The 25,868-nt window shown below is 35.0% G+C and overlaps 1 protein-coding gene across 1 annotated transcript in view; it reads right to left on the bottom strand.

The window, feature by feature from the left end:
* Positions 1–25,504, bottom strand: part of RAP2A (RAP2A, member of RAS oncogene family) — a 42,094-nt gene extending 16,590 nt beyond the window's left edge. Inside the window, exon 1 of the mRNA XM_051984038.1 lies at positions 25,092–25,504. Coding sequence (XP_051839998.1) covers positions 25,092–25,405 — 314 coding nt within the window. The 5' untranslated portion in view covers positions 25,406–25,504. The remainder of the gene's footprint in view (positions 1–25,091) is intronic.
* Between the last annotated feature and the right edge of the window lie 364 nt (positions 25,505–25,868).

Raw genomic sequence — 25,868 nt, 5'->3', positions numbered from 1 at the left:
TTTGGAAAATACATAACTAGTAAGTGTCTGATATGAGATTAAACTATTAAAACTTAAAACGGTACTAAGATTTTTTGGGAAAATACAAAGACTTGATATAAATACAAGAACAAGAGTCATTTCTCAGTAATAATTTCTCAAAGGACATATTCAAACTGTTTTCAAAAGAAAGAATGCAACTATCATCAAGTACATGAAAAAATTCTCTTGGTCACTAATATTGAAAGAAATACAAATAAAAACAAATCTGAGGTTTTACCTCATACCATAAATTTGACAAAGATGACAAAAGATGTTAATAGTTGGTACTGATTGTAGAAAGCCAGACACATTAATGGAACTATGGATTGGTTCAACCACTCTGGAAAGCAGTTTTCAATTATGCCAAGAAAGTAATTAAACTGCTTATATCCCTTTTAGACAGATTTTCTAAACTTGGGCATGTCTCCCAAAGAGGTCAGTAAAAAAAAAAAAAAAAAGAAAGGTCCTATATAAACCAAAACCAGATGCTCTTATGCTTATTAATTGGGTAAGGGCTAAACAAGTTATGGTACTTCAATGTAATGGAATATTTCTATGCAATAAGAAATAATGTATAAAATGAATACAAAGAAATATGTGAAGTAAAATAAAGTACACAGAGGTAAAAATAAAAAACAAATGAGAAAAATGTAAATGGAAAGAACATCAAGAAAAGAATGGAAAATGAATGTTATGAAATAACAACAACAGCTTGGTTCCAAAAAGAACTATGAGAAGATATCTCTTCTTTTCCTTACTTCTCTGCAGAAATGAAAAGACTATGAGAATGAAACGATGAACATAATTTTGGCTTTTATGATATTTGGGTTTTATAATGTTTGAAGTAGGTCTCTGGAGGGCCTCAAGATCAGTCAGAGTCAGGATCATTTAAAGTCCTTGGTCTTTAGGAGGAGAAGTGAAGGAGGCACACAAGCTGCCATGCGGCTTGCCAAAGATGAATCCTGGACTCTGGAGTTCAGAGTCTGAAGTTTCTCTATTCCTCCTGTGGCAGAGAAACTCTGACTTTTATCCCCCCACCTTCCAATCCTTGCCTGTGATTACCTCACCACTGTACATTCAGCAAGCACCACTGGTAAGGAGAGCCATTATATCACTCTCTCATCTAAATATATGTATATAGAACAATTATCTCACATCGAACAGATAATTAGCCGTAAGTGCTCTGATGTCTCAGATTCAAGTACACCTTTCAGAGTTTCAGCCCCCTACATCGCTTGATATATTTTATGATATGATATAACAGGGGTAATGTATGTGATATTTAAATGAACATCAATATATCATGTTGATAGGATAAAATAAATTTGATATCAACATATCAATATAAATTTATTTTAAAAGAGTAAACAGTAAAATTTTAAAATATAATCCTGTGTGAAAAAAAAAAAAACAACCCTAAAATTAAAAAACCTTGAAGTTCCAACAAGTTATGAGAGGAAAATGGAAATTGTTGGAGGGGTTGCTATATATCACATAAAGTGAACTAGGAGAGCTGTGAATTGGTACAACCGTTTTAGAAAGTATTTTGGATTTCAAATCCTCAAGCCAGTAACGAGGACCTACCCTTTTATCCAACATTACTATTGTTGGATAAATATACCCCCCAAAGAGGACAAAGACAAAGAAAGGACGCAAAATACACAAAAATACTTATGACAGCACTTTTTGTTGTACAAAATAACTTAAAACAAAGTGAGTACGTATCCACTATGGTACGTGAATATAATGGAATAATATTTCACTGTAAGAAATTGTAAACATGACAGATTCAGAGAAACATGAGAAGATGCATTAGATGTAATGAAGTGAAAACAATTAAAAAATAATAACCATGATAATATGAAAAACAGTTTTCCGAAAGACTTCAGAATGTGCAGGGCAGTAACTATCAAGACTTTAGAAATTGTTGTTAAGGTATGTTACATGTGGATTGAGAATTAACAGATCAGAGAAGCAAAAAGAGACCTAAATTTTTAGACTTGGCCAACATATTGATTTGTTTTGCTTGACTATAATTTTTTGTTAAGGGAAAGGTGTTTCTATTTTCAGAGATGGGAAGTTGGTGAATAATGACTATGAGGATAAAAAAGAATCGCTGACACATGAATAAGCATTTAAATGCCTGCCAAATACTAAGACCTGTGCTTTTACAAAAATCATTTTTGAACCTTACAATAACCCTGGGAGGTAGGTGCTATTACTAACCCATTTTATAGATGAGAAAATTGAGGAAGACAGATTAAGGGACACATCCAAGGATGTGTGGGAGATCAAATCCAAACTCATGATTTCTGGACTCTTAAGGCCCAAGGCTCTATCTCCTGTAGTCTCCTGGCCTGGAAAGACAAATACAAAAATGGAGCTTATCATCTACCAATACTTTTTTCTGACCTTTTGTGAACTGGGTTCATGTATGTTGATGGTTAAGTTCATGTACAGTGATAAAGACTGGACTGATTTCAAGGGCATAATTAATTCCATATGAGGAAGCCCTTCCATTTTCAGCCCCTTCATTTTCCCCCTGAAACCTGGAACCTGAGGCAGTTGCCTGCTTAAAATTGTTGGTAATAGAATTAAGAGATCATTGATCCTCTGTTACCATTCCAATCTCTTATTCCTGCTGATTTACTTCTCTGATTCTGTACCTTTTATGGAATTTTATGTGTTTTTACAAATCACCATTGTGAATTGTAAACTATCAAACACATATTTCAATATACAAAAAATAAGAAAAAAGATTAAGTGTGAACTGCTATGAATTTTTTTTTAAAGATACATAGATTAAACAAAATGGTAACAAAATTTTTCCCTTTAATCTTCTGCTACATGGCCTTTTGTTTTTCTGCATGCATTTTAAAATGTTTTATTGATAAATCTTTTTTTGGGATATATCTCCACCCACAAAGCTATTCCTTTTCCTCCCCATTCTCAAATACAAGCCATTCCTTATTTAACATGTTTAGTTCAGCAAACCAAATCACCAGTCATATCTGAGAATGCAACATATTTCTTTTTACCATCCATCACTATGTTCATCACTTGTATTAACCAAACAAAAGTAAAATGGGCTCACTTTTTTCACCTGTAAAATTACAGAAAAGTAACTGAAATCATTATAACCCCAAACATGCAGTCATACCTTCCATTTTCAAAGCAAAAGTAAAAATAGTCACCATGTGATTATGTACAAGCTTTGCTATATATTAAGTGTTTAGGAATACAAAAAGAAATGAAGGACATAATAAAGACATAATCTTTAACTAAAAGGAACTTTTAGTCTAGATGGATAAGTGTTTATGAAATGGAGAGATCCTAACAAAACACGATTCAGATTTTATTTCAATTTCTGAAGAAGTCAAAATTCTATACATAATCACTTAAGGATTTTTAAAATCTGACTATGCATATTTCTTGGGGAAAAAAATCTTAATTTTGTTTTTGTTCCTCACTCTTCCTACCTTGCAGGGAGATAGGAATGAAAGAAAGAAAATGCTGTGGTTTTGGTTTTTTTTTTAATGGAGAGGGGTATGTGTGGGTGTGTTACAAAAGACCATTTGTGAACTAGGAGAACTCTGTAAATATAAGGTAAAAACAAAATACATCCATAAAACTTTTCTTTTTAAAATAAAAATACTCAACAACAAAGCTTCTAGGTCTGACAGCATACATTTTAAATTTCTTAAGATTATATTTATTGAGTATTTGCTGGTTTATTTACTTATGTCTATGAACTTTTTAAAAATGTATAGATAACTTATGTTTTAGCATTAATTTTAAGGCTCAATGATTTCATCAGAATAGGTATTCTCTCCATTTTTGAAGATTATGCTTCCACAACATCATCAATGGACAGTGTTTGTGAGTTGATATGGGTGAAAAAAATTACCATTTCAACCAGCCAGTATTTTATTAAGTTTCTCCAGAATTATGCTAGGCTGGTCCTCAGATGATAGGAAACTACAGTAAAATCATCATGGAATCTATGCTCAAAGTTACAGGACTCCTCTGAACTTGTGCTCCACAAACACAGCTATTGAGAAATCAAGATCAGCTCAACATCAATAAGATGTATTCAAAGTAAGGTCATGGTGGACATTAATGCACAGAATACTGAAAAAATACCACAGGTTTTGATAAAAAGCATTATTGCCATACACAAAACAAAGGGAAAATAACGTGGCAATTTGTTTGGGAAGTACTTCTGAACTAACCATGTATTGGAAGAATCAACAAATAGCTTCAGGGAGAGCAGACAACACACATTTGCAGTAAGATACATTTTGTATGGCTGGAACTCAACTACCATATAAAGTTATCTAGTAAGTAAACACTCTAAATTCTCAGGATTATCCTAAAAGGCCAGTCAATACCATAAAGTAAGGGTTCTTAACAGGAAGCATATGAACTCTTTTAAAAATCATATTTTCATAACAAAATTTCTATATAATGTTTCCTTTGTAATCTTATATTTTATTTTACAAGTCTGTAGGCCTCACCAGATTGTCAATCTCAGAAAAGTTAAGAACTTTTGGGCTAAAGCTATTTGATAATATGACTACTTTAACTCATTTCAGTTAACCAAGGTTGGTTAATAGATCTAAATTTATTCAGATTATAGTATGAAATAATTGGTACTCATTTTATTCTAGTGTTATTTCTCCTTCTCATTCCCCTTAGTAACTAAAAATTTTTCCTGCCCTTAACTGTTAACCCTTACACTTACAGTATAGTATATTGATGACTGGCTTCTTGCTTCATGAAAAATATCGGGTATTTCTTTAACTTCCTCTATCTATTCCTCAAAATATCTCAGTAGCATCATCTATTTTTCCTCCTTCTTTTATCTCAGAGGAAGAGGTCTCTCTACTCCTTAGGAAGACTAACATCTGATATCTTACCTCAAGTCACCCTAATCTTACTGACTTCCAAACCAAAATAAACCCAAAACAGTTTTCCCTGGATTTCTCCAACTTCCAACATTCCAAGATCCTTTCTATATCTAACACCTCCATTTCATCATCAATTACTTTCTCCTTACTCCTGGCTTTTTCTGTTTCTCCAGACTCCCATCACTTCACTTAAAATGTTCTCTCAAAAGTCACCTTCTTATTGGCAAAATCTTCAGTCTTTTCTCAGTCCTCTCTGCAGCACTGACACTGGTAACCATCTTTTCTCTGGATTTCTGAGACATCATTTCCTGGTTGTCATTACTATTCGCATCATTGGTCTTAATAACCTCATGTTCATACAGCATTGTGAAGATCAGTGTGATTAAGCGATTTGTTCAAAGTCACAAGATCAGGGAGTGCACAAATCTAAGAGTCCTACCGGGTGCTGCTTCTCTGTTTCTCCGCTTCTCCAGACTCTCTAAATAATCTTGCTCTGGTACTAATTCCTTTCTCTCTTAGCAATTCTCTTAAATGCTGGTGCTTCTCAAGCCTTGGTGCTTGCCTCTCTTTTCTCCCCTCTCTTAATGAAAATCTCATTCAGTTATTATCTCTTGGTAGATGACTATCAGTTCTCCCTATATTTCTAACCTAATTTTTCTCTCTCCAGCTCCAGTTCCATGATTCCAACTACTGAGTGTTTCGTGTAAATTCCAATTTAACACAGAGTAGAATTTGTTAACCTTAGTAAAAAATGTACTTTCTGATTGCACAATTTCTGTCAGTGGCACCATCAGTTTTAGCCAATCACCCATATTTAAAGCCTTAATGTTTTCTCTTTCCTTTGCCTTCTAATTAATAAAATCCTGTTAATATTGCTTCCAAAGTCTCTTGCAACTTTCTTCTTTATGCTACATTATTTACAAAAATACTCATTTTTGGTGTTTCTTAAATTCAGAATAAAAAATAAAATGAAAATATAATTAACTTTTGAGCAAATTAGTCTCTAACTGCATCCCACTGAGCTTCCAATTGTCCTTCAAGCCATATTTCACATACTGAGTCATTAAACTTATTACAGAGATCATGTCATTGTCACTTTTCTGTTCAAAAATTTTAAATGTTACAGAATATGAATCAAAAAGCAAACAGCCACAAACCAAAGGGTGGACACTTTGTGTTTGACGCAACTGAAATAACTGAATGACAATCTGATTTCATATAAATTTAAGAGTAGAATGTATTTGATCATATCATACCTAGTCCAACCTACTTCATTTTAAAGATCAAAAACTTATTTCAATGGGTATTTTTGAAAGTTCAGTCAAAACTGACAGTGGGTACAGAAATTTGAAAAACATCTTGAAATATCCCATGTGGCACAAGGAGAGAACAATACTACAGCTTTAACTAGCATTTCAAATGTTAAAGAAAAGGAATGTATCCAAAAATTTATAGCATGGTGAAAATATGTTACTCTAAGATTTCTTAAATTTGCAGTAAAGCTAAAACTAAAATTCAAATCCTCAACTTTGAGCCTGATGTTTCATTGTAATATTTCCCACCAAATATTCATTTTTTGTACTGTACCTTACTATAACTTATCATAATAGAAGCTGGCTTTTTGTCAGTTGTTTTTCTTTGTAGTAAGATTACCCCAGCTATTTATAGCCAGATTTAGATTAATTAATGGATCACTGTAAGACTATAGTCTTGATGCATAGTTTGATACTATCACTATTTCTGAAATGATCCTGTATGTGCCAAGATACATGGCATAAAGGAAAACAACACATGAGATACACAAAACATTAAATATATGATATACACTTAATATTCCTTTAAAAGGTCTGTGATGTCATTCATGTGGATACTGAATAATCATCTCTATCAGATCATTCTGAGAGATGTCACTAGAATCATGGACCTAAATACAGAAACCTCAGAGATCACTATCTAGTCCAAACCCCTAATTTTAGAGTTAAAGGGAGGCCCAAATAAGTTAAGGGACTAAGTCAAGGTCAGCCAAAAAAATGTCCAAAGTGGGATTTGAAGCCCCTTTCTGTAACTTCAGAACAGTCTTATTTCCATTATACCTTGCTGCAAAAGTCTTCCAACACTTCACTTATTGTTGGAAAAAAACCTCAGAACAGATTATCTTTTCTTTTTTCAGAAGTGATTGACTGGCAGGATTTTTATATAATGGTTTCATAGAAATAATTTTTTGAGCAATTAGACCAAAAATCATTATCATCACCACCACTAACATTTATATGTGCCTATTTAAGTGCCAGGTACTAAATACTTTACAAATATCTCATTTGGTCCTCACAAGAACCTTGCTGTTCTTATCCCCATTTTATAGTTGAGAAGATCGAAGTCAAGAGGTTAAATGACTTGGCCAAAGTCACACAGCTGGTGACTTAAGGTGGGATCTGAAACCCAGGTCTTTAAAATTCCAGACTCGATATTTTATCAACCTCATCACCTAGCCCACCTTGACATGTTTAAGAGAATGAATACAGAAACAAAATTGTATTCAAATCTTTGTTATAAGATAATCAAATAATCATAATAATCAAAAACAATAGCTAGCATTTGAATAGAGCTTTACAGTTTGCAAAGCACCTTACTTACTGTTACTGAATCTTCACAGCAAACCTGTGAAGTAGGTGATTATTACTCCTATTTTGAAAACAGAGATCAAGGCTAAGTGACTAGATCAGGGTTACACAGCTAATGAGGTGTGCATGTATGCGTATGTGCTTGTGTGCGTGTGTGTGTGTGTGTGTGTGTGTGTGTGTATGTGAAAAGTTAAAACTCCTACATAGAAGACATTTCCATGGAAAAGAATCCAATATCACACCAGAACTAAATTTCACAAATGAAAGAAAAGCACAGACAATTAAAAAAAAAAAAACATATAATCAAATAAACACTCAATCAAGAAGACTAAAGCACTGAACTACATTTGGTACCCATCTGCTGAACTCCCTTATCTTAAAGCAACAAAGGGTCAAACTTTGGTTGGCTTGGAAAATTACCAATTTGGTTTAAATATTTTTTCACCCAATCAGGATATTAATTTACTTTTAACCAGCAAACCTTAAGAAAAGAGGGCTGTTTAAGACACAATGATTGACTCTTGCACAGAACAACTGGTAAGATTATAGGCTAATGTGTCAAATATTTTCTCCATATATTTGGAAGAGGTGGAAAATAGTGGAGGAACCGAAAAAGTCCTAAGAAAACGTGGGGTGCTTTCCAAATTGTCTTTGACTATTTAAATGCCTAAGAGAAGTTTAGTGAAAAGTTTTGCAAACTCTAGGAGCAGAGGTTTCTGGGAAGTATCATCTAAGCCGGGTTTTTAAAAGATATATAGATATGTAGTACCAGTTTAGAAAGGATAGGAATGATGAGAGAAGCCATTTCATAAAGATTATGGGACAACTTCGGAGTTAGAACCATGGGTTGTATGTAAATATTATTTACATACTAAGATTTCAGGGAAAGTGTATGTCCAGTTTGTTTCAAGGAAACATCTAATCTAGACAAAAGCCTAGAAAGAGACATCCCTTTAAGACAAAATTTCCAGCCCATCACTGTGGTCTTTTCTATCAACACTCAGAAGTTTTCCTAAATTTAATCAAATAAATATGTATTAAGTGCCAATTATGGGAAGAATAATGTGCCAGTATTAAAGTGAATTAAGATATGGTCCTCTCCTCCGCATTTGTGTTAGTAATCTAATCAGGGGGGAGGGGGAAGAAAAAACATTTGTCAATTCAGTTCTCCTGGAAGCTCTCTCCTCAACCTGGCATAAATCAATGTGACTCCTAATATTTTTAGGGCTTCATACCTCTTGTTTACATTTATGCCTCACTCCTTCTGCAAATATTCAAATTAAAAATACATATTTAAAAATTAATGTGAATTAAGTTTAATAATTTTTTGAAAATTATATCATAACTCTAAAGAAGTAGAAACAAAAGCAGAGTTAGGAATCATTGTTCCAAAAATCTCTTTGTTCTCTTTCACATCACTCATAGGCATAGTGGAAAGAGCACCAGATTTGATGTCAGAGGATTTCCCTTGGAAAAGTCACAACCTTTTAGAGACTCAATTTCTTCAAGTGGAAAATAAGTACACAGATCCTAGATGATCCTAAATCCTATGGCTGTAGGTAGTAAGTAAACACAATTAATAGGGTATTTCTATCATCACTTTTCTTTATAGTTATTATATGACACTATTCTAAATTTGGGCATGCACATGGAAAAACATAGCTTTCATCTTTCAAAGACTGTAGACTATCTGTATGTGCAAAAATCCTGGCCATGTGGATCCTGGTCCAAATAAAAGACCAAAGCTGAACATCAGAAAACTCAACAAATACATTAAAAGACTTTTTTTGAGCAAGATGGTCAGAAATAGGCACATGAATTAAACCATCCAACTTTCAACTGGAAATATAATAACACTATCTTTTCAGTATACTGTATCATAGAAATTCTTAGCAAAAACTATTGAAAAATTAGCATAATGCACTTAATATACTTTATAAAATAAATTAGTAAACGTATTACTAAGTAAAATATTTTTCTGCTAATCACTGTTTAATAATGTTTTAAAGTCAGAGAAAATTCATTCACCAAGAACTTATTTATAATTAAAGCACTTTTAAATGTGGTAAATTTTATCTTTCTTTAGTTAAGAAATCTGATATCTTCACATTCCTGATTGTCCACAGTGAAAAGGTAAGATGAAATCCCAACTCTAAACTCTGCCTTCACCAAAGAGGATTCAAATATTAGATGTATAATGATATGCCATGCTTTTAAAATTTTCCATTATAATCTATATTCCCTAGATTTGAGGACATAGCTGATCTCTAAGAGAGATTTGCCTAGTCAGGCAAAATAAATATCATAGTATTAATTTGATCCCACTCCTACCTAAACCCTGATTCTAAGAATGAAGTCCTTACCTTATTTCTTATGAGCAATCCTACTTAGTAGGATTTTTCAGTAAGTAACTAATTCCCTATCTTGTATCCCTCACATTGGAGTATATAATGAATATTCCATAACCTCTGGGAAGTGGGTCCTACCCAGCTATCCTTGATTCTTTCAGAGAGTAGAATCTTGTCCCTGAACTCTAGTTCTTTTTACTAGGTTGTCAATATTCTCCTCAAGTTCACTCCTGGCTACATCAATCTCAATCAGATTACTATGCAACAATACAATAATACAATAAACATTTATTAAGCACCTTCTATGGCTGAGGCATAGTGCTAAATGCCAGACATACAGATTAAAAAAAGAGCACTTGCCTTCGGTAAGCTTACAATCCAATAGAGAATATTATACAAAAGGAAGACAAAAATGGTAAAGATTAGGGCACAATAATAGCAGAATGAAATCCAAAATGTAGCCGATGAAAGATGAAGAGTTCCCTACAGTTCTGAGCCCTCTTTATGTATGAAGTTTCTAGAAAGCATTTTTTGCTCTGGTCTCTAATCAGAAGGCAGTCCCTACGTACTACTATCTATCCTTTAGAGCCAAAAACTCACTTAATATGGAGTTCTACTACTACTAGCTGCTGAAATGTTCTCTTTTGTGGTGAATTTGACTAGACTTAGGCATCTGCCAACTCTTGTCTGGCTTGACAATAAAGTCAAGCTCTATGATGCTCTATGAATGGTCTATTTTCTACAAAAAAAGAAAAAAACAGGTCCAAACAGACCTGTTTTATTTATACCTTGGGTTAACCTTTTTCTGCAGAAAAGCCAAAAAGGGGTAGGAGAAAAAATGCCCAAGAAAGAGGAGAACCAGAAAAAGTGAAAGAAAGAACAGACAGAACAAGTGACTACAAGGGCAATAATTAGGGACAATCAGGAGATGCAATATAAATAGGTGACCATAGATATTCCCTCAGTTTGATGAAAGCATAAGAATAATTATGTATTGTGCAAAAATGTTTGTGGAGCCCTTTTCATGGTGGCAAAAAACTGGAAACTGAGTGGATGCCCATCAGTTGGAGAATGGCTGAATAAATAATAAATTATGGTATAAAAATGTTATGGAATATTATTGTTCTATTAAAAAAAAATCCGCAGAATGATTTTAGAGAGGCCTGGAGAGACTTACATGAACTGATGCTAAGTGAAATGAAAAGAACCAGAAGATCATTGTATATGGCAATAACAAGATTATATGATGATCAATTCTGATGGATGTGGATGTGGCTCTTTCCAACAATGAAATGATTCAGACCAGTTCCAATAATCTTATGAGTCAGAGAGCCATCTACACCCAGAGAGAGGACTATGGGAACTGAGTGTGGACAACAACATAGTATTTTCACTCTTTCTGTTGTTGTTTGCTTTGCCTTTTGTTTTCTTTCTCAGTTTTTTTTTTTCCTTCTTGATCTAATTTTTCTTGTGCAGCAAGATAACTTATAACTATGTATACATATATTGGGTTTAATATATATTTTTAACATATTTAACATCTATTGAATTGCCTGCCACCTAAGGGTGGGGTTGAGAGGAAGGAGAGAAAAATTTGGAACATGAGGTTTTGCAAGGGTCAATGTAGAAAAATTATCTTATGTTTTATAAATTTAAAAAAATGTAAAAAAAAAAATTAAAGAAAAGAAAAAGGAAAATGACTGCAATGATTTTGTAAATAAAAAAAGCTTTAATTTAAAAAAAAATTATGTATTTTGGCAAAGTGCCACATGAACTGCAACAGCACCATAAGCCTGCTGGTCTCAATGTGATATGCTGAAGACAGGAATACTGAGACCCTGGTGTGCATGTTTGTGGCACCATCTTGCATGTTCAGAGCGAGGGTTCCCTCTGACTCTTCTCAGTCCTAACAGACCCAATCAATTTCACCTCCAAAAGATCCTCCTGAATCCATTCTTTTCTATTTCTGTAAACCACTCTATTTGGCCACATCACTATTTTCCTAGACTATTTTTTCTCAATAGCCTCTTATGGAACATCCCAGTCTACCTTTCTTCCTACTCCAATTCATATTTCATAATACTATCAAAATAAACTTTCTTTTTCTTTTTGTGTGGCAAGTGAGGTTAAGTGGCTTGCCCAGGATCATACAACTAAGCATTAAGTGAGGCTGCATTTGAACTCAGGTCCTCTGAGGGCCATGTCTATCCACTTCCATGTTAGCCATTTACAGCTTTCCCCCACACCCTTTTTAAAGTATATCATACTATTCCTTCCTGTATACTGGTGTTGTTTAGTCATGTCTGATTCTTCATAACACTGTGGACCACCCTTTCCATGGAGTTTCCTCAGCAAAGATAATGGAGTAGTTTGCCATTTTCTTCTTCAGTGAGTTAAGATAAACAGGGTTAAATAATTTGTCCAGGGTTACAAAGCTAATTAAGTTTTTGAGGCTGGATTTAAATTGAGATCTTCCTGATACCTGGCCTAGCGCTCAGTTCACTATGCCACCTAACTGCCTCCTACACTCTACAGATCAGCAAAAGTGAATTATTCTCAACAATATTAAATACATGTTAAATTTACTGCTCTATGCTTTTGCTTTAACAGCAGATTATAGAATATTTGGAATATAAAGAATAGATGGAAAAGTCTCATCTAATTCAAACTCTATCCCCAAAGGTAATACCCACTGCAACATCCCTGACAAATAGTTGATCAACCTCTTTTAAAAGTCCTCCAACAAGAAACCGTGGCCTCCCAAGTCTTTTATACTTTAGAGTTTTTTATGTAATATTTTTTGTCAATAAACAAAACTATTTTTCTTCCTTCTACATCTTTTAGCCACCTTGGGGAGGAGGATCTTTAAAACAAATATAAAGTCAAGCAAAATAAATTCAACAAATCACATTATGGGTTATCAATTTTTGTTAGGTCTAATTTAAACAAGAATTTATTCAGCTCCTTGTTCTAATAGGCAATCTCTGATCAACAATTTAGAACTGGAAATGACTTTGTGGTTTTACAGGTGAGAAACCTGATAAGAACAGAGTTCGTAACTTTGCCAACATGTACATCTATGATGAATCTGAGGGCAGAACTGAACTCCAATTATCTTTATTCCAAGCCCTATATTCTTTCAACTGTCACTTAGCCTCCTGACATAAAGCTTAAAATTTGCCCCTGAAAATTCCAACCAATGTTGTCAATTCTATCATCTTTCACATGATAGCTCTTTTCTCAAGATTTTTTTTTTTTTTTTGGGGGGGGGAGTGGATAAAGAGGGGATTTGTTTTTTCAACTAGTCTTCACATAAAGACTCATTCTACTTCTACAAGGGGCCTTTCCTGGACTTTCTTGCTGCTCATGTCTCCCTGTTCTGAGATCACTTTCTATTTTGTATAATTATTTATACTTTGTGTTCTCCATTTGGATGTTTTGAGCACTTTAAGGGAAGAGACAATATTTCTGCCTTCTTTATATCCTCAGCACCTAGCACAGTGCCTGTCTGACACATATTTAGTGTTAAACAAACCCTTGTTGAATGCATAACCAAATATCAAAAATGACTATTACTCTTGTTAGATGGTGAGCTACCTCATTTTTAAACCTCCTGAAGAAATGTTACTTCAAGCTCCAGTGACAAAACATTTTAGTCCTGAAGACCTTTAAGGTCAAGGTTATTCTTTCATTTATCTAAGTTGAATATCTCTTACAGCACATCCTTTTCCTCTATTTTTATTCATGGTGGGTAAGAGATATTCTGCTTATTTGCACAAAGAATAATGTTATAAAAAGAAGTATGCATCCATCTTTCTAATATTCAAAACAATAAAGGATATGTTACTAAATTACATTTAAAAATAAATACTCTCAAGATATGCCATCATTTTGCCCAATAACCACATCTCTAATAGGCATAGCCTTTACTAACTGTATGTTCTAACGATTTACTGCAGTAGTCGTTGCAGTTCTGAATCAGTTTTGAAAGGTCTTGGAGATTAGAGAGAAAGAAAAGAGGAAGGAATCAACACATTGTGCAAATAAATAATTCTGCCTGAATCTTTTAAATAGGAGAGTCATTCTTTTTCTTTTAGTAACATGTACGGAGTCATAAACTGTAAAACAGGAAGTAAACTATAATTTGAGAGCTATTTAGCACAAATATAATTGACAGCACTAGATTCTTGGAAGATTTCAAATCAACATATTTACCACCAAAAAAACCAAAAAGTTAATTTTTGATAAATTAAAACTTTAAAATTTACTACAGAAAGCACAATATATAATTGTATATATTCAATTTTACCATTCAACTCAGCTAAGCATTTTGAATGAACAAGGATGCCTAATTTAAAAGTATACTTAATTTACATGTTGTAATCTATTTAAAACAGCTTATTCAGACAGAGTTTTCAGCCATCCTGATTAGAGTTATATTTTTAACAGGCTTAATTATCATTAAGTAACTAACTACATCAAATTTTCAAAGACTTAAGATGCTGATTTCACAATTACTATACTTCTCCAGCTATGACCAGTATAACATGGAGTTAATATCTGGTACAGTTAACTAGATTATCTTAAATTCTAGAAGCTCATTTTAAAATCTTTATTTAATGATAATTAAAATTGAGGACAATAATAGCCTTCAATAAAGGCTATCCTCAAAAAATTATCAAGTAATTCAGGATTTTTAAAAATTATTTTTCCCCTACAAGACAAGTCGTTGTAAATAATAATGTCACAAACAAATATTTTAGTCTAAATAGTTATAGAGTGGTAGATACAGTTTTTCAAAAGAATTTTTGATTAAGTAAACATAAAGCTACAACATACGAGGTAACCAATACTTGAAATAGTAAATTCTCAAATCCACACTCTAGTCCCACTCTTAGTCTCATTATATTCTGAAGGTGACCCTGGCTTCTCAAAGAATGTACAAATGGCAAAAAAGCTGGTAGGTAGTACACCAAACTGGAAAAGCTTTAACTACGAGATTGGTAATGAACTTTATCTCTGTTATTTATATGAGATAAATTTGGTGAGAGCTCTATTACCAGGTCGGCATCAGAGTAATGAAATTTTTTTTTAGCCAAAACAATTCTTGTAAGACTGTCCTCTATGTAGAAGAGGAATTATAATTGATTTTCTGTAGAGTGTGCATCTACACCAACCGATTTTTTACATACTGAAAGAAGAGTTCTCAACACATTTACTCATACACATACACACACACATACACACACACACACAATATGCTAGTCACTCTTACTGAAATATTTTTTCATTATATCATTACTACTGTCAGTATTAGTAGACTTTGGTTTGACTATTATAAAAGCATCTTAAAGAAATTTGATATTCCCCCCATTATATCAGAAAAATACTCTGAGCAGAATATAATTTAATAAGCACATCTATCAAAAGAAATAGAAAAGTAAAGCAGTAACATTCCAATGATTTTTCTGCACCAGTATAATTTCATCATACAGCTAAATTTTTTCTTAAAGAGGCAATATTTCTTAATCTTTATTTATAAATCTAATTAGTTTCCATCAGTCTCACTGGTGTCTATGTTTATCTTAGGTTGGTATATTCAGATCTTGAATATAATTACAAATTCAATTACAATTGCACCTATGTAGAATATATATTCTTTCTATGTATCTTTGATTTAAAAGGTAAGGTTGCGGGAATATGAGAATTGAATTTTTGATTCAGGAAGATGTTCAAATCCTATGTTAGACACTTTGGGCAACTCACTTAATCTCAGTTTCCTCATCTGTAAAATGGAGATGATAAAAGAGGAGCACCTACTTCCTAGGGCAACTGTTAGGATGAAATGAGAAAATAATTGTAATATTTACCACTATACTGCCTGACACACAATAAGCACTATATAAATGTCAACTATTATCAGCTATGATCATTAAATCCCATTTGTTGACTAGTGGGATTTAAAGACCCTTAGAATTAAAATAAAATGAAACAATATCTAAGTTATTTTTAGGAGCAAGGAGGCTACAATGTAAAGGGTTTAGTAGTGTTATGAAAAGCTACAAAGGAGTTTAAAAAATGGCAGTTGTGGCCTTTTCTAGATCCTTAATTCTGTGCATTCAATATTGTTGACCTGCTCTCAGGCCACTTTCAGAAACTCTTATCTATTCCTTTAATTTTCTTTGGGTAACATAATAAGTAGAAAGGATAGTGATCTTTTGTAATCCTTTCATTTCTTACTTTCAGGCTTAATCCAATATTGCTCATAGATAATTTCCAAATCTGTTTGTTGAGCTAGGCCTGCTCTCTCAATTTCTAGTCCCACATTTACAATTGCCTGCACAACAATGTCTAATGTTTTCTTTTAAGAGTCAGTCTCCTCATCTGTGAAATAAAGTGGAGGGAACAAGGAGAAAAGCAGTAGAATATATTACCTCTGAAGTAGAATGCATTCCAATTCTAGTATACATTTTATAATTTTCACAGAGCACTTTGCAATTCTCTAATATTTTTGTCAGACAACATCAAATATTATAGTTATACCTTTGTATTTTAGTCCTGTAACTATGCTTCATGAAAATAGGTACTCTCTCTTAAATCTGGTGTATAACCACACAATAAATTAAATAAAAGATACCTATTGGGGGGTAGGAGGGAAATAAAAGAACCAACATTGAACTTGGATATTTGTCAAATTCAACATGTGTAAAATTTTACTCCTCCCTTTTCCCATAAACATCAGTTTCTCTCTAAGCTTCCTTATTTTTATTAATGGTACTTATTAATTGTATTTATTAATGGTAATCCCAGACACCGAGGCAAAAAGATCAATCATCTAAAACTTTACTCTTCAATCTCTATTAGGCTTTTATTGATTTTTCTTCCACAATATTCATGATTCTTTCCTTTTTTTTTTTTTGTACTTTTACTGATATTATCATAGTCCTTAACTTATCTCACACCAGCCCCACCCCCACAGACCTCTGCCCATAACTGATCTTATGAGCTATAACAGATTAATATTCTTTAAATAAAACAAACTCACAAAGAACTGGGCAATACTTCAAAAATTCTCTAGTTCAATCCTCTCTCTACAACATTCCCAACTATTATTTATATGGTCTTTGCTTGAAGACCTCCAATAATAGGAAATTCATTATCTTTCAAAGCAGCATTGGACAGGCCTAATTGTTTGCAAGTTTCCCCCCCTTAAAACAAGTTTAAATCGCCCTTTCTGCAATTACAACCCATACTCAGGCTTTTGCTTTCTTGAATAAAGCAGAGCAAATCTAATCCAATTTCTACATTACAGCGTTACAAACATTTGAAGACCATTACTCTATTTCTCCAAGGTCTTTTATTCTCCACACTAAACATCTCTGATTCCTTTAACTGATCCTTTTTATCAGGACGTCCAATCTTTTTTTTTTTAACCACTGTGGTACCTTTCCAGCATGTCAATAATTTGCCTAAAACAAAGCAGCTACCCAAGACCATGATCCTATTTCTCCAAGGTCTTCTATTCTCCAGACTTTGGTGACCTGTACACTACAATAGGCCTTATCAGATCTCTCCATTAGGACACTGTTACTTTTAAGATCATTACCTTTTGTACCATCAATCTACAATCTACAATGTTGAATCTACAATCACACAATCCCTAGATGTGCGTGACATCAACATTGCCAGCCTTAGCTCTCCTACTTGTATAAGCTTACTTGAAATTTTTATTTTAAAATGTAGGGTGTTAATAATCCTCTCCAATAAATGTCATTCTATCACTTTAACTAGTTGATTTTTATTTGGATGTTGATTCTGTAATCCAAGTATTAAATGGCCCTCCTAGTTTGGGATCATTTGCAAACTTATTAAGTCTGAAAAACATGCCTTCATCCAAATCATTGGTTAAAAAAAATGCTACTCAGCCACAGATGGATCCCTGGGGTGACACACTAGAAATCTTCTTTCAAATAACTATTTCACTAAGGATACTCTTTAGGAAAGCAACCAATTCCAAATGCACTTAAAACACTTATTAACATCAAGCTTTGATCAAAACTATCAACAAGTATTGATATCCCATGTGCCAGGATCAAGTGACAGAAATACAAAAAATGAAACAATGCCTATTCACGATGAACTTACGCAAATTCAAGGTAAGGGACACTTGCCTACTTAAACATCTTCAATTGCTCCCCACTACTATAAGATGAATCCAAAATATGCCCTCAAAATAGCTTTTTGGTCCTATCTTACTTGTTTCTTCTGTCCCACAAGCTTAGGCCAGTTAGACTAGAGTTGATTTTAGTCATTTTTTCAATCGTGTCTGATTATGTGTGATCTCATTGGGAGTTTTCTTGGCAAAGATACCAGAGTGATTTGCCGTTTCCTTTTTCAGCTCATCTTACAGATAAGAAAAAGGAGGCAAACAGGAGAAAGTGACTTGCCCAGGGTAACACAGCTAGGAAGTGGGTATGGCTGGCATAAAATTCAGGAAGATGAGTCTTCCTGACTTGAAGCCTGGCATTCTACCACTGTTATTACCTAGTAACCACCCCCCCCCAAAAGAATAATTTGGATTTCCTGTTATTGTGGTTTTGCCTATGCTGTTTCTTTCATCTAGAATGTCACACAGCCTTCCTTTGTACCCCAAATCCTTCCTATACTTAAATTTCCAGGCCAAATGTACCTTTTAGATTAAATCTTCTATCATTACCCTATCAGAAAGTGAGCTCAAAGGTTTCCTGTTATAGTGGAATGAGGACTGATCTTGGATTCAGGATTGCATTCAAGTTCTTCCTCCAACTTACTATTTTGGGTGCATATCACTTAATCTTCCTGGGTCTGGATTTCTCATCTATAAAATGAGGAAGTTGGTTTGGACTACTTTGAGGTGCCTTTGGATTTAGTCCTATGATGCCATTACTTTAGAGATTATCTAATTACCTCATTTTACTGATAAAGAAACTGAGCAACAGAAAGATTAAGTGGCTTCTGTTAGTGTAGTGTGTGTTTTCAACAATACTATACAATCCTAGAAAATGGAGAAATTATAATATACAAGCTGTATAATTAAAAAAAAAAGTAAGGTGGAGAGGGAGAAGAAAAGAGAGTTTTTTTTTTCTTTAGCTTCCTATAATAAAATGCCTATTGGACAATCAGAAGTCAGGATTATTGGTTGTCTAAGTAGGAAATAAAAGAAGGGATCCTGATGACATTGCAAACGGGCATTGGAACTTCAGTTTTAATTTGACTGAAACCTCTTAATGTCAAACTTGCAACTACATATGTTAGATCACGAGTCAATTTTTAAAAAAAATAAATTAAGAAATGTGTAATTATATCCAATAGATCCAAATTACTTTAGTTTGTTGAGGTAAAAAAATATAAAACAGTTTCAATCAATAAAAACCTATTTCATTTATAAGGGAAACTAAGACTTCTAAAATATGAAGCATCTTGGGGATCATCCAAATTAAGGAAATACACACATTCTAATGAGTTTCTGGTTTCCTAGTCTCCTTGCTCAATGAGCATTTATTAATCACCCTGTATGTGCCAGAAAGAGTGTTAAACATTGAGGATACAAACATAAAAAAATTCTCATTCTCAAGACACTGAAGATACAAAAATTAAAAAAATTTCTCATTTTCAAGGACCTTTAATTCTACTGTGAAAGACAACATAGGCATATATATGAGTATGTGTATAATGAATATAAAAAACAAATGTAAAATATACACAACATAGCGAAAGAGGGCATTTGGTGAGTGGGGATCACCTTCAAGTAGGAGGTGATGCTTTAATTATTTTACAGAATGAGAAATGAAAGGAAACCAAGTGGGGAAGAATGAGTTCCAGGAACAAGGAAATAACTATGGCACAGAGACAAACACAGAATATCATTTATGAGAAATATAGAAAAGGCCAGTTTGGCTGGATTGTGGAATGTAGAAGAGGAGTAATATATAATCATGTTGGAAGCTTAAGTTGGGGCCAAATTGCAAAGAGTCAAGAGACAAATATAAAAGTTTATGTTTTATCCTAGAGATGATGGAGAACCAAGAGATTCTACTGTGGGGGGAATGCAACATCTGCACAGACAATCACTTTGGCAGTTGTGTGGAGTAAGGGTGGTAGTGGACAGAGACTGAAGTAGGGAAAGTTCATAACAATAGTTTGAATAAGTAGTAATGGGGGTTTGAACTAAGGTTGTGGCTGTGTAAATACAGAGAAGGGGTTAGATGTGAGGTGCTGTGGCTTTAGAAATAACAAGAGTTATCATTTGATTAATAGTGGCAAAATGAGGAATTAAGGATAGCAATGACATTAAGAACCTGGGAGACTATTAGAATTATGGAAGTGATCTCACAGGCACAGGTCTAAGAAGAAGAAATGAATTTCAAATTGTAATGGCAAAATTTCCATTGTCAGTTCTAATCCATACTGTATCATATGCAGTTTGAAAGGAAGAACACTCCCCAAAATTAAATACTCAGACTATGGTCCTGAGAAATGCTCAATCTCATAGCAAAAACATCAATTTCTCATTTATCCAGCATTAATCAAGACCAGGAAAAAAATGTTCCACATATATCAAGTACCACATTTAAATAATTCTTTCACAATATACATTATCTCTGTGTAGTAAACAATGAAAGTATTATTGCCCCTATTTTACAGATGAGGAAACTGAGACTTAACTTGAAAGTTATATGAATTTGCTGCCAAGATCACAAGGTGTAGCTCAGAGCTGAAACACAAATCCTAGTGTTTTGACTCTGAATAGAGAGCTCTATAACTACTATCTCATGCTACTTCTCATGAAAAGGAGCATATTTGTTTGTAAAATATATTTAGGTACCTAAACTTTCTTATTTTTACCATTTTTGACAAAAAACGCTAAAGATGTATTACACAATCCTAGCCTACAATATATAGTGTAAGGTTTTCCTAATTTCTTGGAATCAATATTATAAATTTGTTCTGCTGGGGAGGAAAAGATGGGGGAGTAGAAATAGGAGGAACTTCATTTCTGAAAATTCCTTATGGATCATCCTGGGTAAGCTCACATGACACTTGACTGCAGATTTTTCTCCTAGCTGGGTAGTAATTAAATATAGGTAGAAGTAATTAAATATAGACAACAGAAATAACTGTATTGAGGCAAATTTAAGTTTGAGATAAGGAAAAACTTCCTATCAATTAGAGATGATCCAAATAAATAGAAAAGGTTATTTCAGGTGGTGCTAGGTTCCTCCCAACTCTAAGACTTCAAGCAGAGGCTATGGGAGAATCACATACTGGGTATGTCTTAACGGGTATTCTTTTTTGGGCATGGGTTGGACTTTTTTGGTATTAATATGGCCACTTGAGATCTCTTTTAACTCTAAAAATGAACTCAAGTAACTGAGGCTTGTTTGTTCACTTAATCTTTCTCCCCAAACTTATTCCTCTTTAAAACTTTTCTTTTTCATCACTTTTAACTTTCAGACACCCAAGTTTGATTGATGTGAGTCCTCAGCCTCCCTCCTTTCACATTTCCAAGCATTGCTAAGTCTTGTCATTTCTACCTTTATAACATCTCTCATATCTGACCACTTCTCAGCTACTTCCTTATCTACCACTCTAGCTCAGGCCTTGATTACCTCTTGCCTAATGGTCCTACAAAAGTGGTTTTTCTAAAGCATAGGATCTGACCAAGTCATTCCCTTACTAAAAAAACACCAGTGGTTCATCATTACTTCTAGGATCACATAAAAATTTCTTGGTTTTATATTTAAAGACCATCACAAATTGGCCCTAACCTACCTTGTTGCAGTGTACGTAGTAAGAACATTATCATAGGCAGCTGGGTGGCACAATGGATAGAGTGCCAGGTCTGGGGTCAGGAAGATTCATCTTCTTGAGTTCAAATTCAGTTTTAGTTTCAGAGGTATGACCCTGAGCAAGTCATTTAACTCTGTTTGTCTCAGTTTCCTCATAGATAACATGAGTTGGAGAAGAAAACAGCAGACTATTCCATTATCTTTGCCAAGAAAATCTCAAAGATCAAGAGTCAGACATGATTCAAAAAAAGACTTAACAACAATATATTGCCACCCTTTGCTCCCACTCTAAAATCTAGCCAAACTAGCCTACTCACATAACAACCTCCTCTCTATACCTTTGCACTGGGCTGTACTCCCATGTCTTTAATATATTGCTTCATTCCTCTGCTTTGCAAAATCACTATTCCCTTTAAGACATCAGTCTTAATCAAGGATCACTTTCTGCATGGTTTTCCAGATCTTCACAGTTGCTAGTGACACCTCCAAATTATTTTCTATTTATTATGTGTACAAGTACACACATATACATACATGCACATTCTAGAATGTAAGCTCCTTGAGAACAGAACGGTTTCATTTTTGTTTTTGAATTCTTAGAGTCTATAATAGCACTTAATAAATACTTGATTAAGTTTTTCTATTTCCTTCCTGTCTCCTTTGCTGTCATATACTTTCTGCTTTAAAAGTTCTTCCATTCCTTCTTTTCACTTTCTAATTTGCAATGAGCCAATATACCAGACAATGAAAACTTAACAGCATTACACCTTAACAGGAGTAAATAAACTGTGAGTGAAGGTGTAAGGGACTTTTTTAAAATAAGTGAAAGAACTAGTGTATTGACTTTGTGACATTTAGGACCACTGATCAAAGGCTTTTTTTTTTTTTTTTGCTCAAAGCCCTTCAATAGCTCCCTATTACCTAAAGAGTAAAGTTTAAACTCCTTGGCCATTTCAGTCCCTCTATAGTCATTATCATGCTACCTTCCCAGATTAATCTCTTATTACTTACTCTTCTGCATATATTTTATGTTCCCACCAACTTCAGATTTCTTCTTGTTCTCCACTCAAATGTATCCATTTCTGCACTTTCTTCCCTCCAAGCCTTTGATGAGTTTTCCCAAGTCTAAAATTTTCTTCTCTTCCAGCCTTGATCTAACTACTGAATTCTTAGCTGCCTTTTTCCTCTTAAACCCTTCACTGATTCTATTCCCCAATAAAAACTTTTCCCAGGCTCTGCTTTCAAGGCCAATGTTTGCACTCCATCTGCATTTTTATTTATTACTTTTCATAGAGTTATTTGTGTACATGTCATTTCCCCTAATTTTAAGGTCTACAGGATAAAATATCCGTAGCTAGGTTCAATCCAATGCTTTCCAACAACAGACAGGTGCTGGATGGAAGAGAGAAGAAAAATTAATTTATTTGATATAATGTGAAAGAAGCACTTGGGAGCATCAAGTCACTAAATAAAAACAGGCAATTTCACCAAACTTGTTCTAGAAACTGTTTTTAGCTATTGTTCTGCATTTTAAAAATATGAATCCTTTTAGACTATATAAACTAATACTGAAGTATTCCACAAAAAAAATGACACAGTTTCTCCAGGAAGCTAAAGATAAAGGATATCTGAAAGATATTTGAAAGATAATGAATATTTCTTATTCATTATTACCTTTTCTAGGTAAGGAAAAGAAAAATCAAATCAAAATCAAATCTTTCAGAGTTATGAATATGGCTTAAAAATAATTAGTTTTTAGTTTGTTTCTCTCCAAGAAATTTAAACATTTTAATTTAACTACTGAGTATGTGACTGAAAAAACTGCTTTTACTTTAATACTTTGTGAGAGTACTAAACTGCATTAAAGTTAATCTCATTTTCAATTAATATTTCTGAATACTCATTGAATAAAGAGGATACAATTGTATTCACAATAGATTTATTGCCCTAAAGTATATAGCCTTAGTACATGTATATAGGACATGAGGGAAACAGCAGGCTGAACTAAATGGCTGAGTAACACAAATTAGTGACCAAGCTGCATTATAGACTGTACCTCAAAACATTTATCAATAGATCTTAAGAGTCAAGAACCTTAATGACTGATAAGAATCAGAAGAGATAACCTGACTGCAGATGCCAGCATAAGTGTCAAATGTTGGAGTGACACTTAGAAAAATCTATAAAAACTTTTTTTTATTACTAAATTTGATGTTGAGATCATTGGGTATAAAAGAATATATAATCTCACAGCATAGATTTTTGGTACACATATTTTTCTAATGCCTGAAATGGTCTGCAATATGGAGGAAGATTTAAAAAGGATTTTAATTGAATTCAACAAGCATTTATTAAGCACCTATTATATGTCCCAGGCACTGAAAAGGATATTGGGGATAAAGAAACTTCCCTTGCAAGTCTAGAAATGAATTTGGGTTTTTTTTGTTAACCATTCGGAAAAGAAAAATCTTGTTTATAAATTAAAAAAAAAATCAATTTCTTTGGATTCTCTAATTGGCTTTTTGTATGCCCAAATGCTAATTTTAGGCTATATATTTGTAAATATGCAGGGCCTGCAGGTAGCTATTTCACCCTTTTTCTATCCAAAACTTACTAAGTTGAGTATCACAAAGGTAAAATGGCAAAAGAGTGAAAACGGGATCAATTCTCTTGTCCTTTCACCATAATAATCTTGCACTATCCTATCGTGAAACACAGCAAAGTAGTTTTTTTTTGTTTTATTTTGTTTTGCTTTTTTTTTTTTTTAACCCAAATCACTTACATTAAAAAAAAAAAAAAAAAAAAAACCAAAAAACTCTTCTGCCAGAACTCACCTCTTCCTGGTCCTTCTTCCTCTTTCCAAAACACCCCACTTTGGAAAGTCTTTCAACTTTTCTTCCCCCTTTTGGACTCTTTGCCAGTTCTATTACTCAAATAACTAGACAGATCTATGCTGACCAAAATTTTAGTTGTCGAAACAAAGCACAAGGCAAACTTGAAAGGATAACATACTCCACAACACGCACGCCCGCGCGCGCACACACACACCCCACACACATCCTCAAGAGGCCAACACGCACACGCACACCCACCCCAAGGGCACACAAACCCACCCAGAAAGAGGATTCTAAGTAAGCGCCCGCCGCGACCCCTCCCCTCAGTCCTTTTTGAGCCGCTGCAGATCTTTCAGGCTGAGTGGCCGCCCCCTCCCCTCTATTTCCGATCTGAACTTGGTCTGCAGGACCACCTCCTCACCCCCGCTCCCCGCACTAGTAGGTTTGGCCGGGGGATAGGCGGTAGGAAGGCAGAGGAGGCTCCCCAGGGAAGCTGTGTGTGTGGGGGGGGTCTTCCTCGGACCCTTACCGCTTGACGCGGATGATCTGGTCCCGCATGGGCTTGATGTCTTGGAAGCTCTGCTGGTTGACCAAGCTGTAAACCAAAATGAAGCCCTGGCCGTTCTTGATGTACAGATCTCGCATGGAGGCGAACTGCTCAGTGCCCGCCGTGTCCAGGATCTCCAGCACGGACGGGGACGAGTCCACCTCAATCTCCTTGCGGTAAAAGTCCTCGATGGTGGGGTCGTATTTCTCAATGAAGGTACCGGTCACAAACTGCACGGTAAGGGCGGATTTCCCCACCCCGCCCGAGCCCAGCACCACCACTTTGTACTCGCGCATCGTCCCCCGCCGCCGCCGCCGCTTCGGCCGCCGACATAGACTTAAGCCAGCCGAGCCGGGACCCCGGACCGCGCCGCCGCCGCCGTGTCCTCGGGCGGCTGCTGCTGCTGCTGCCGCCGCCGCTGCCGCCGCCCCCACCACCGCCTCGCGGCCGCGGCAGCCCCCTGGGTGGCGGCGGCGGCAGCAGCAGGGCTAGCAGCGGCCCTGGGCATGGACCGCGCTCGGTGGACAGGCAGCCCCGCGAACGCCACCGGGAGGGAAACGAGTAGCAGAAGCAGGAGCCGTCGCCGCTGGCCCGCAATGCCAGTGCCAGTGCCGCCGCCGCCGCCGCCGCCGCGCCGCGCTCCCCACCCTCCTTCCTCTGCCGCTTCCTCCACGGCGGCCCGGCGGCGGGCGGCGCGCTAGCTCCAGAGCTGCAGTGCTGCCGGGGGCGGGGCGGGGCGGGGCGGGGCGGGCACCCAGG

Source organism: Antechinus flavipes, chromosome 3 (assembly GCF_016432865.1).
Source record: "Antechinus flavipes isolate AdamAnt ecotype Samford, QLD, Australia chromosome 3, AdamAnt_v2, whole genome shotgun sequence".
NCBI classification, from domain to species: Eukaryota; Metazoa; Chordata; class Mammalia; order Dasyuromorphia; family Dasyuridae; genus Antechinus; species Antechinus flavipes.
Note: the sequence above shows the minus strand (reverse complement) of the source record. Positions and strands in the feature narration are given on the sequence as shown.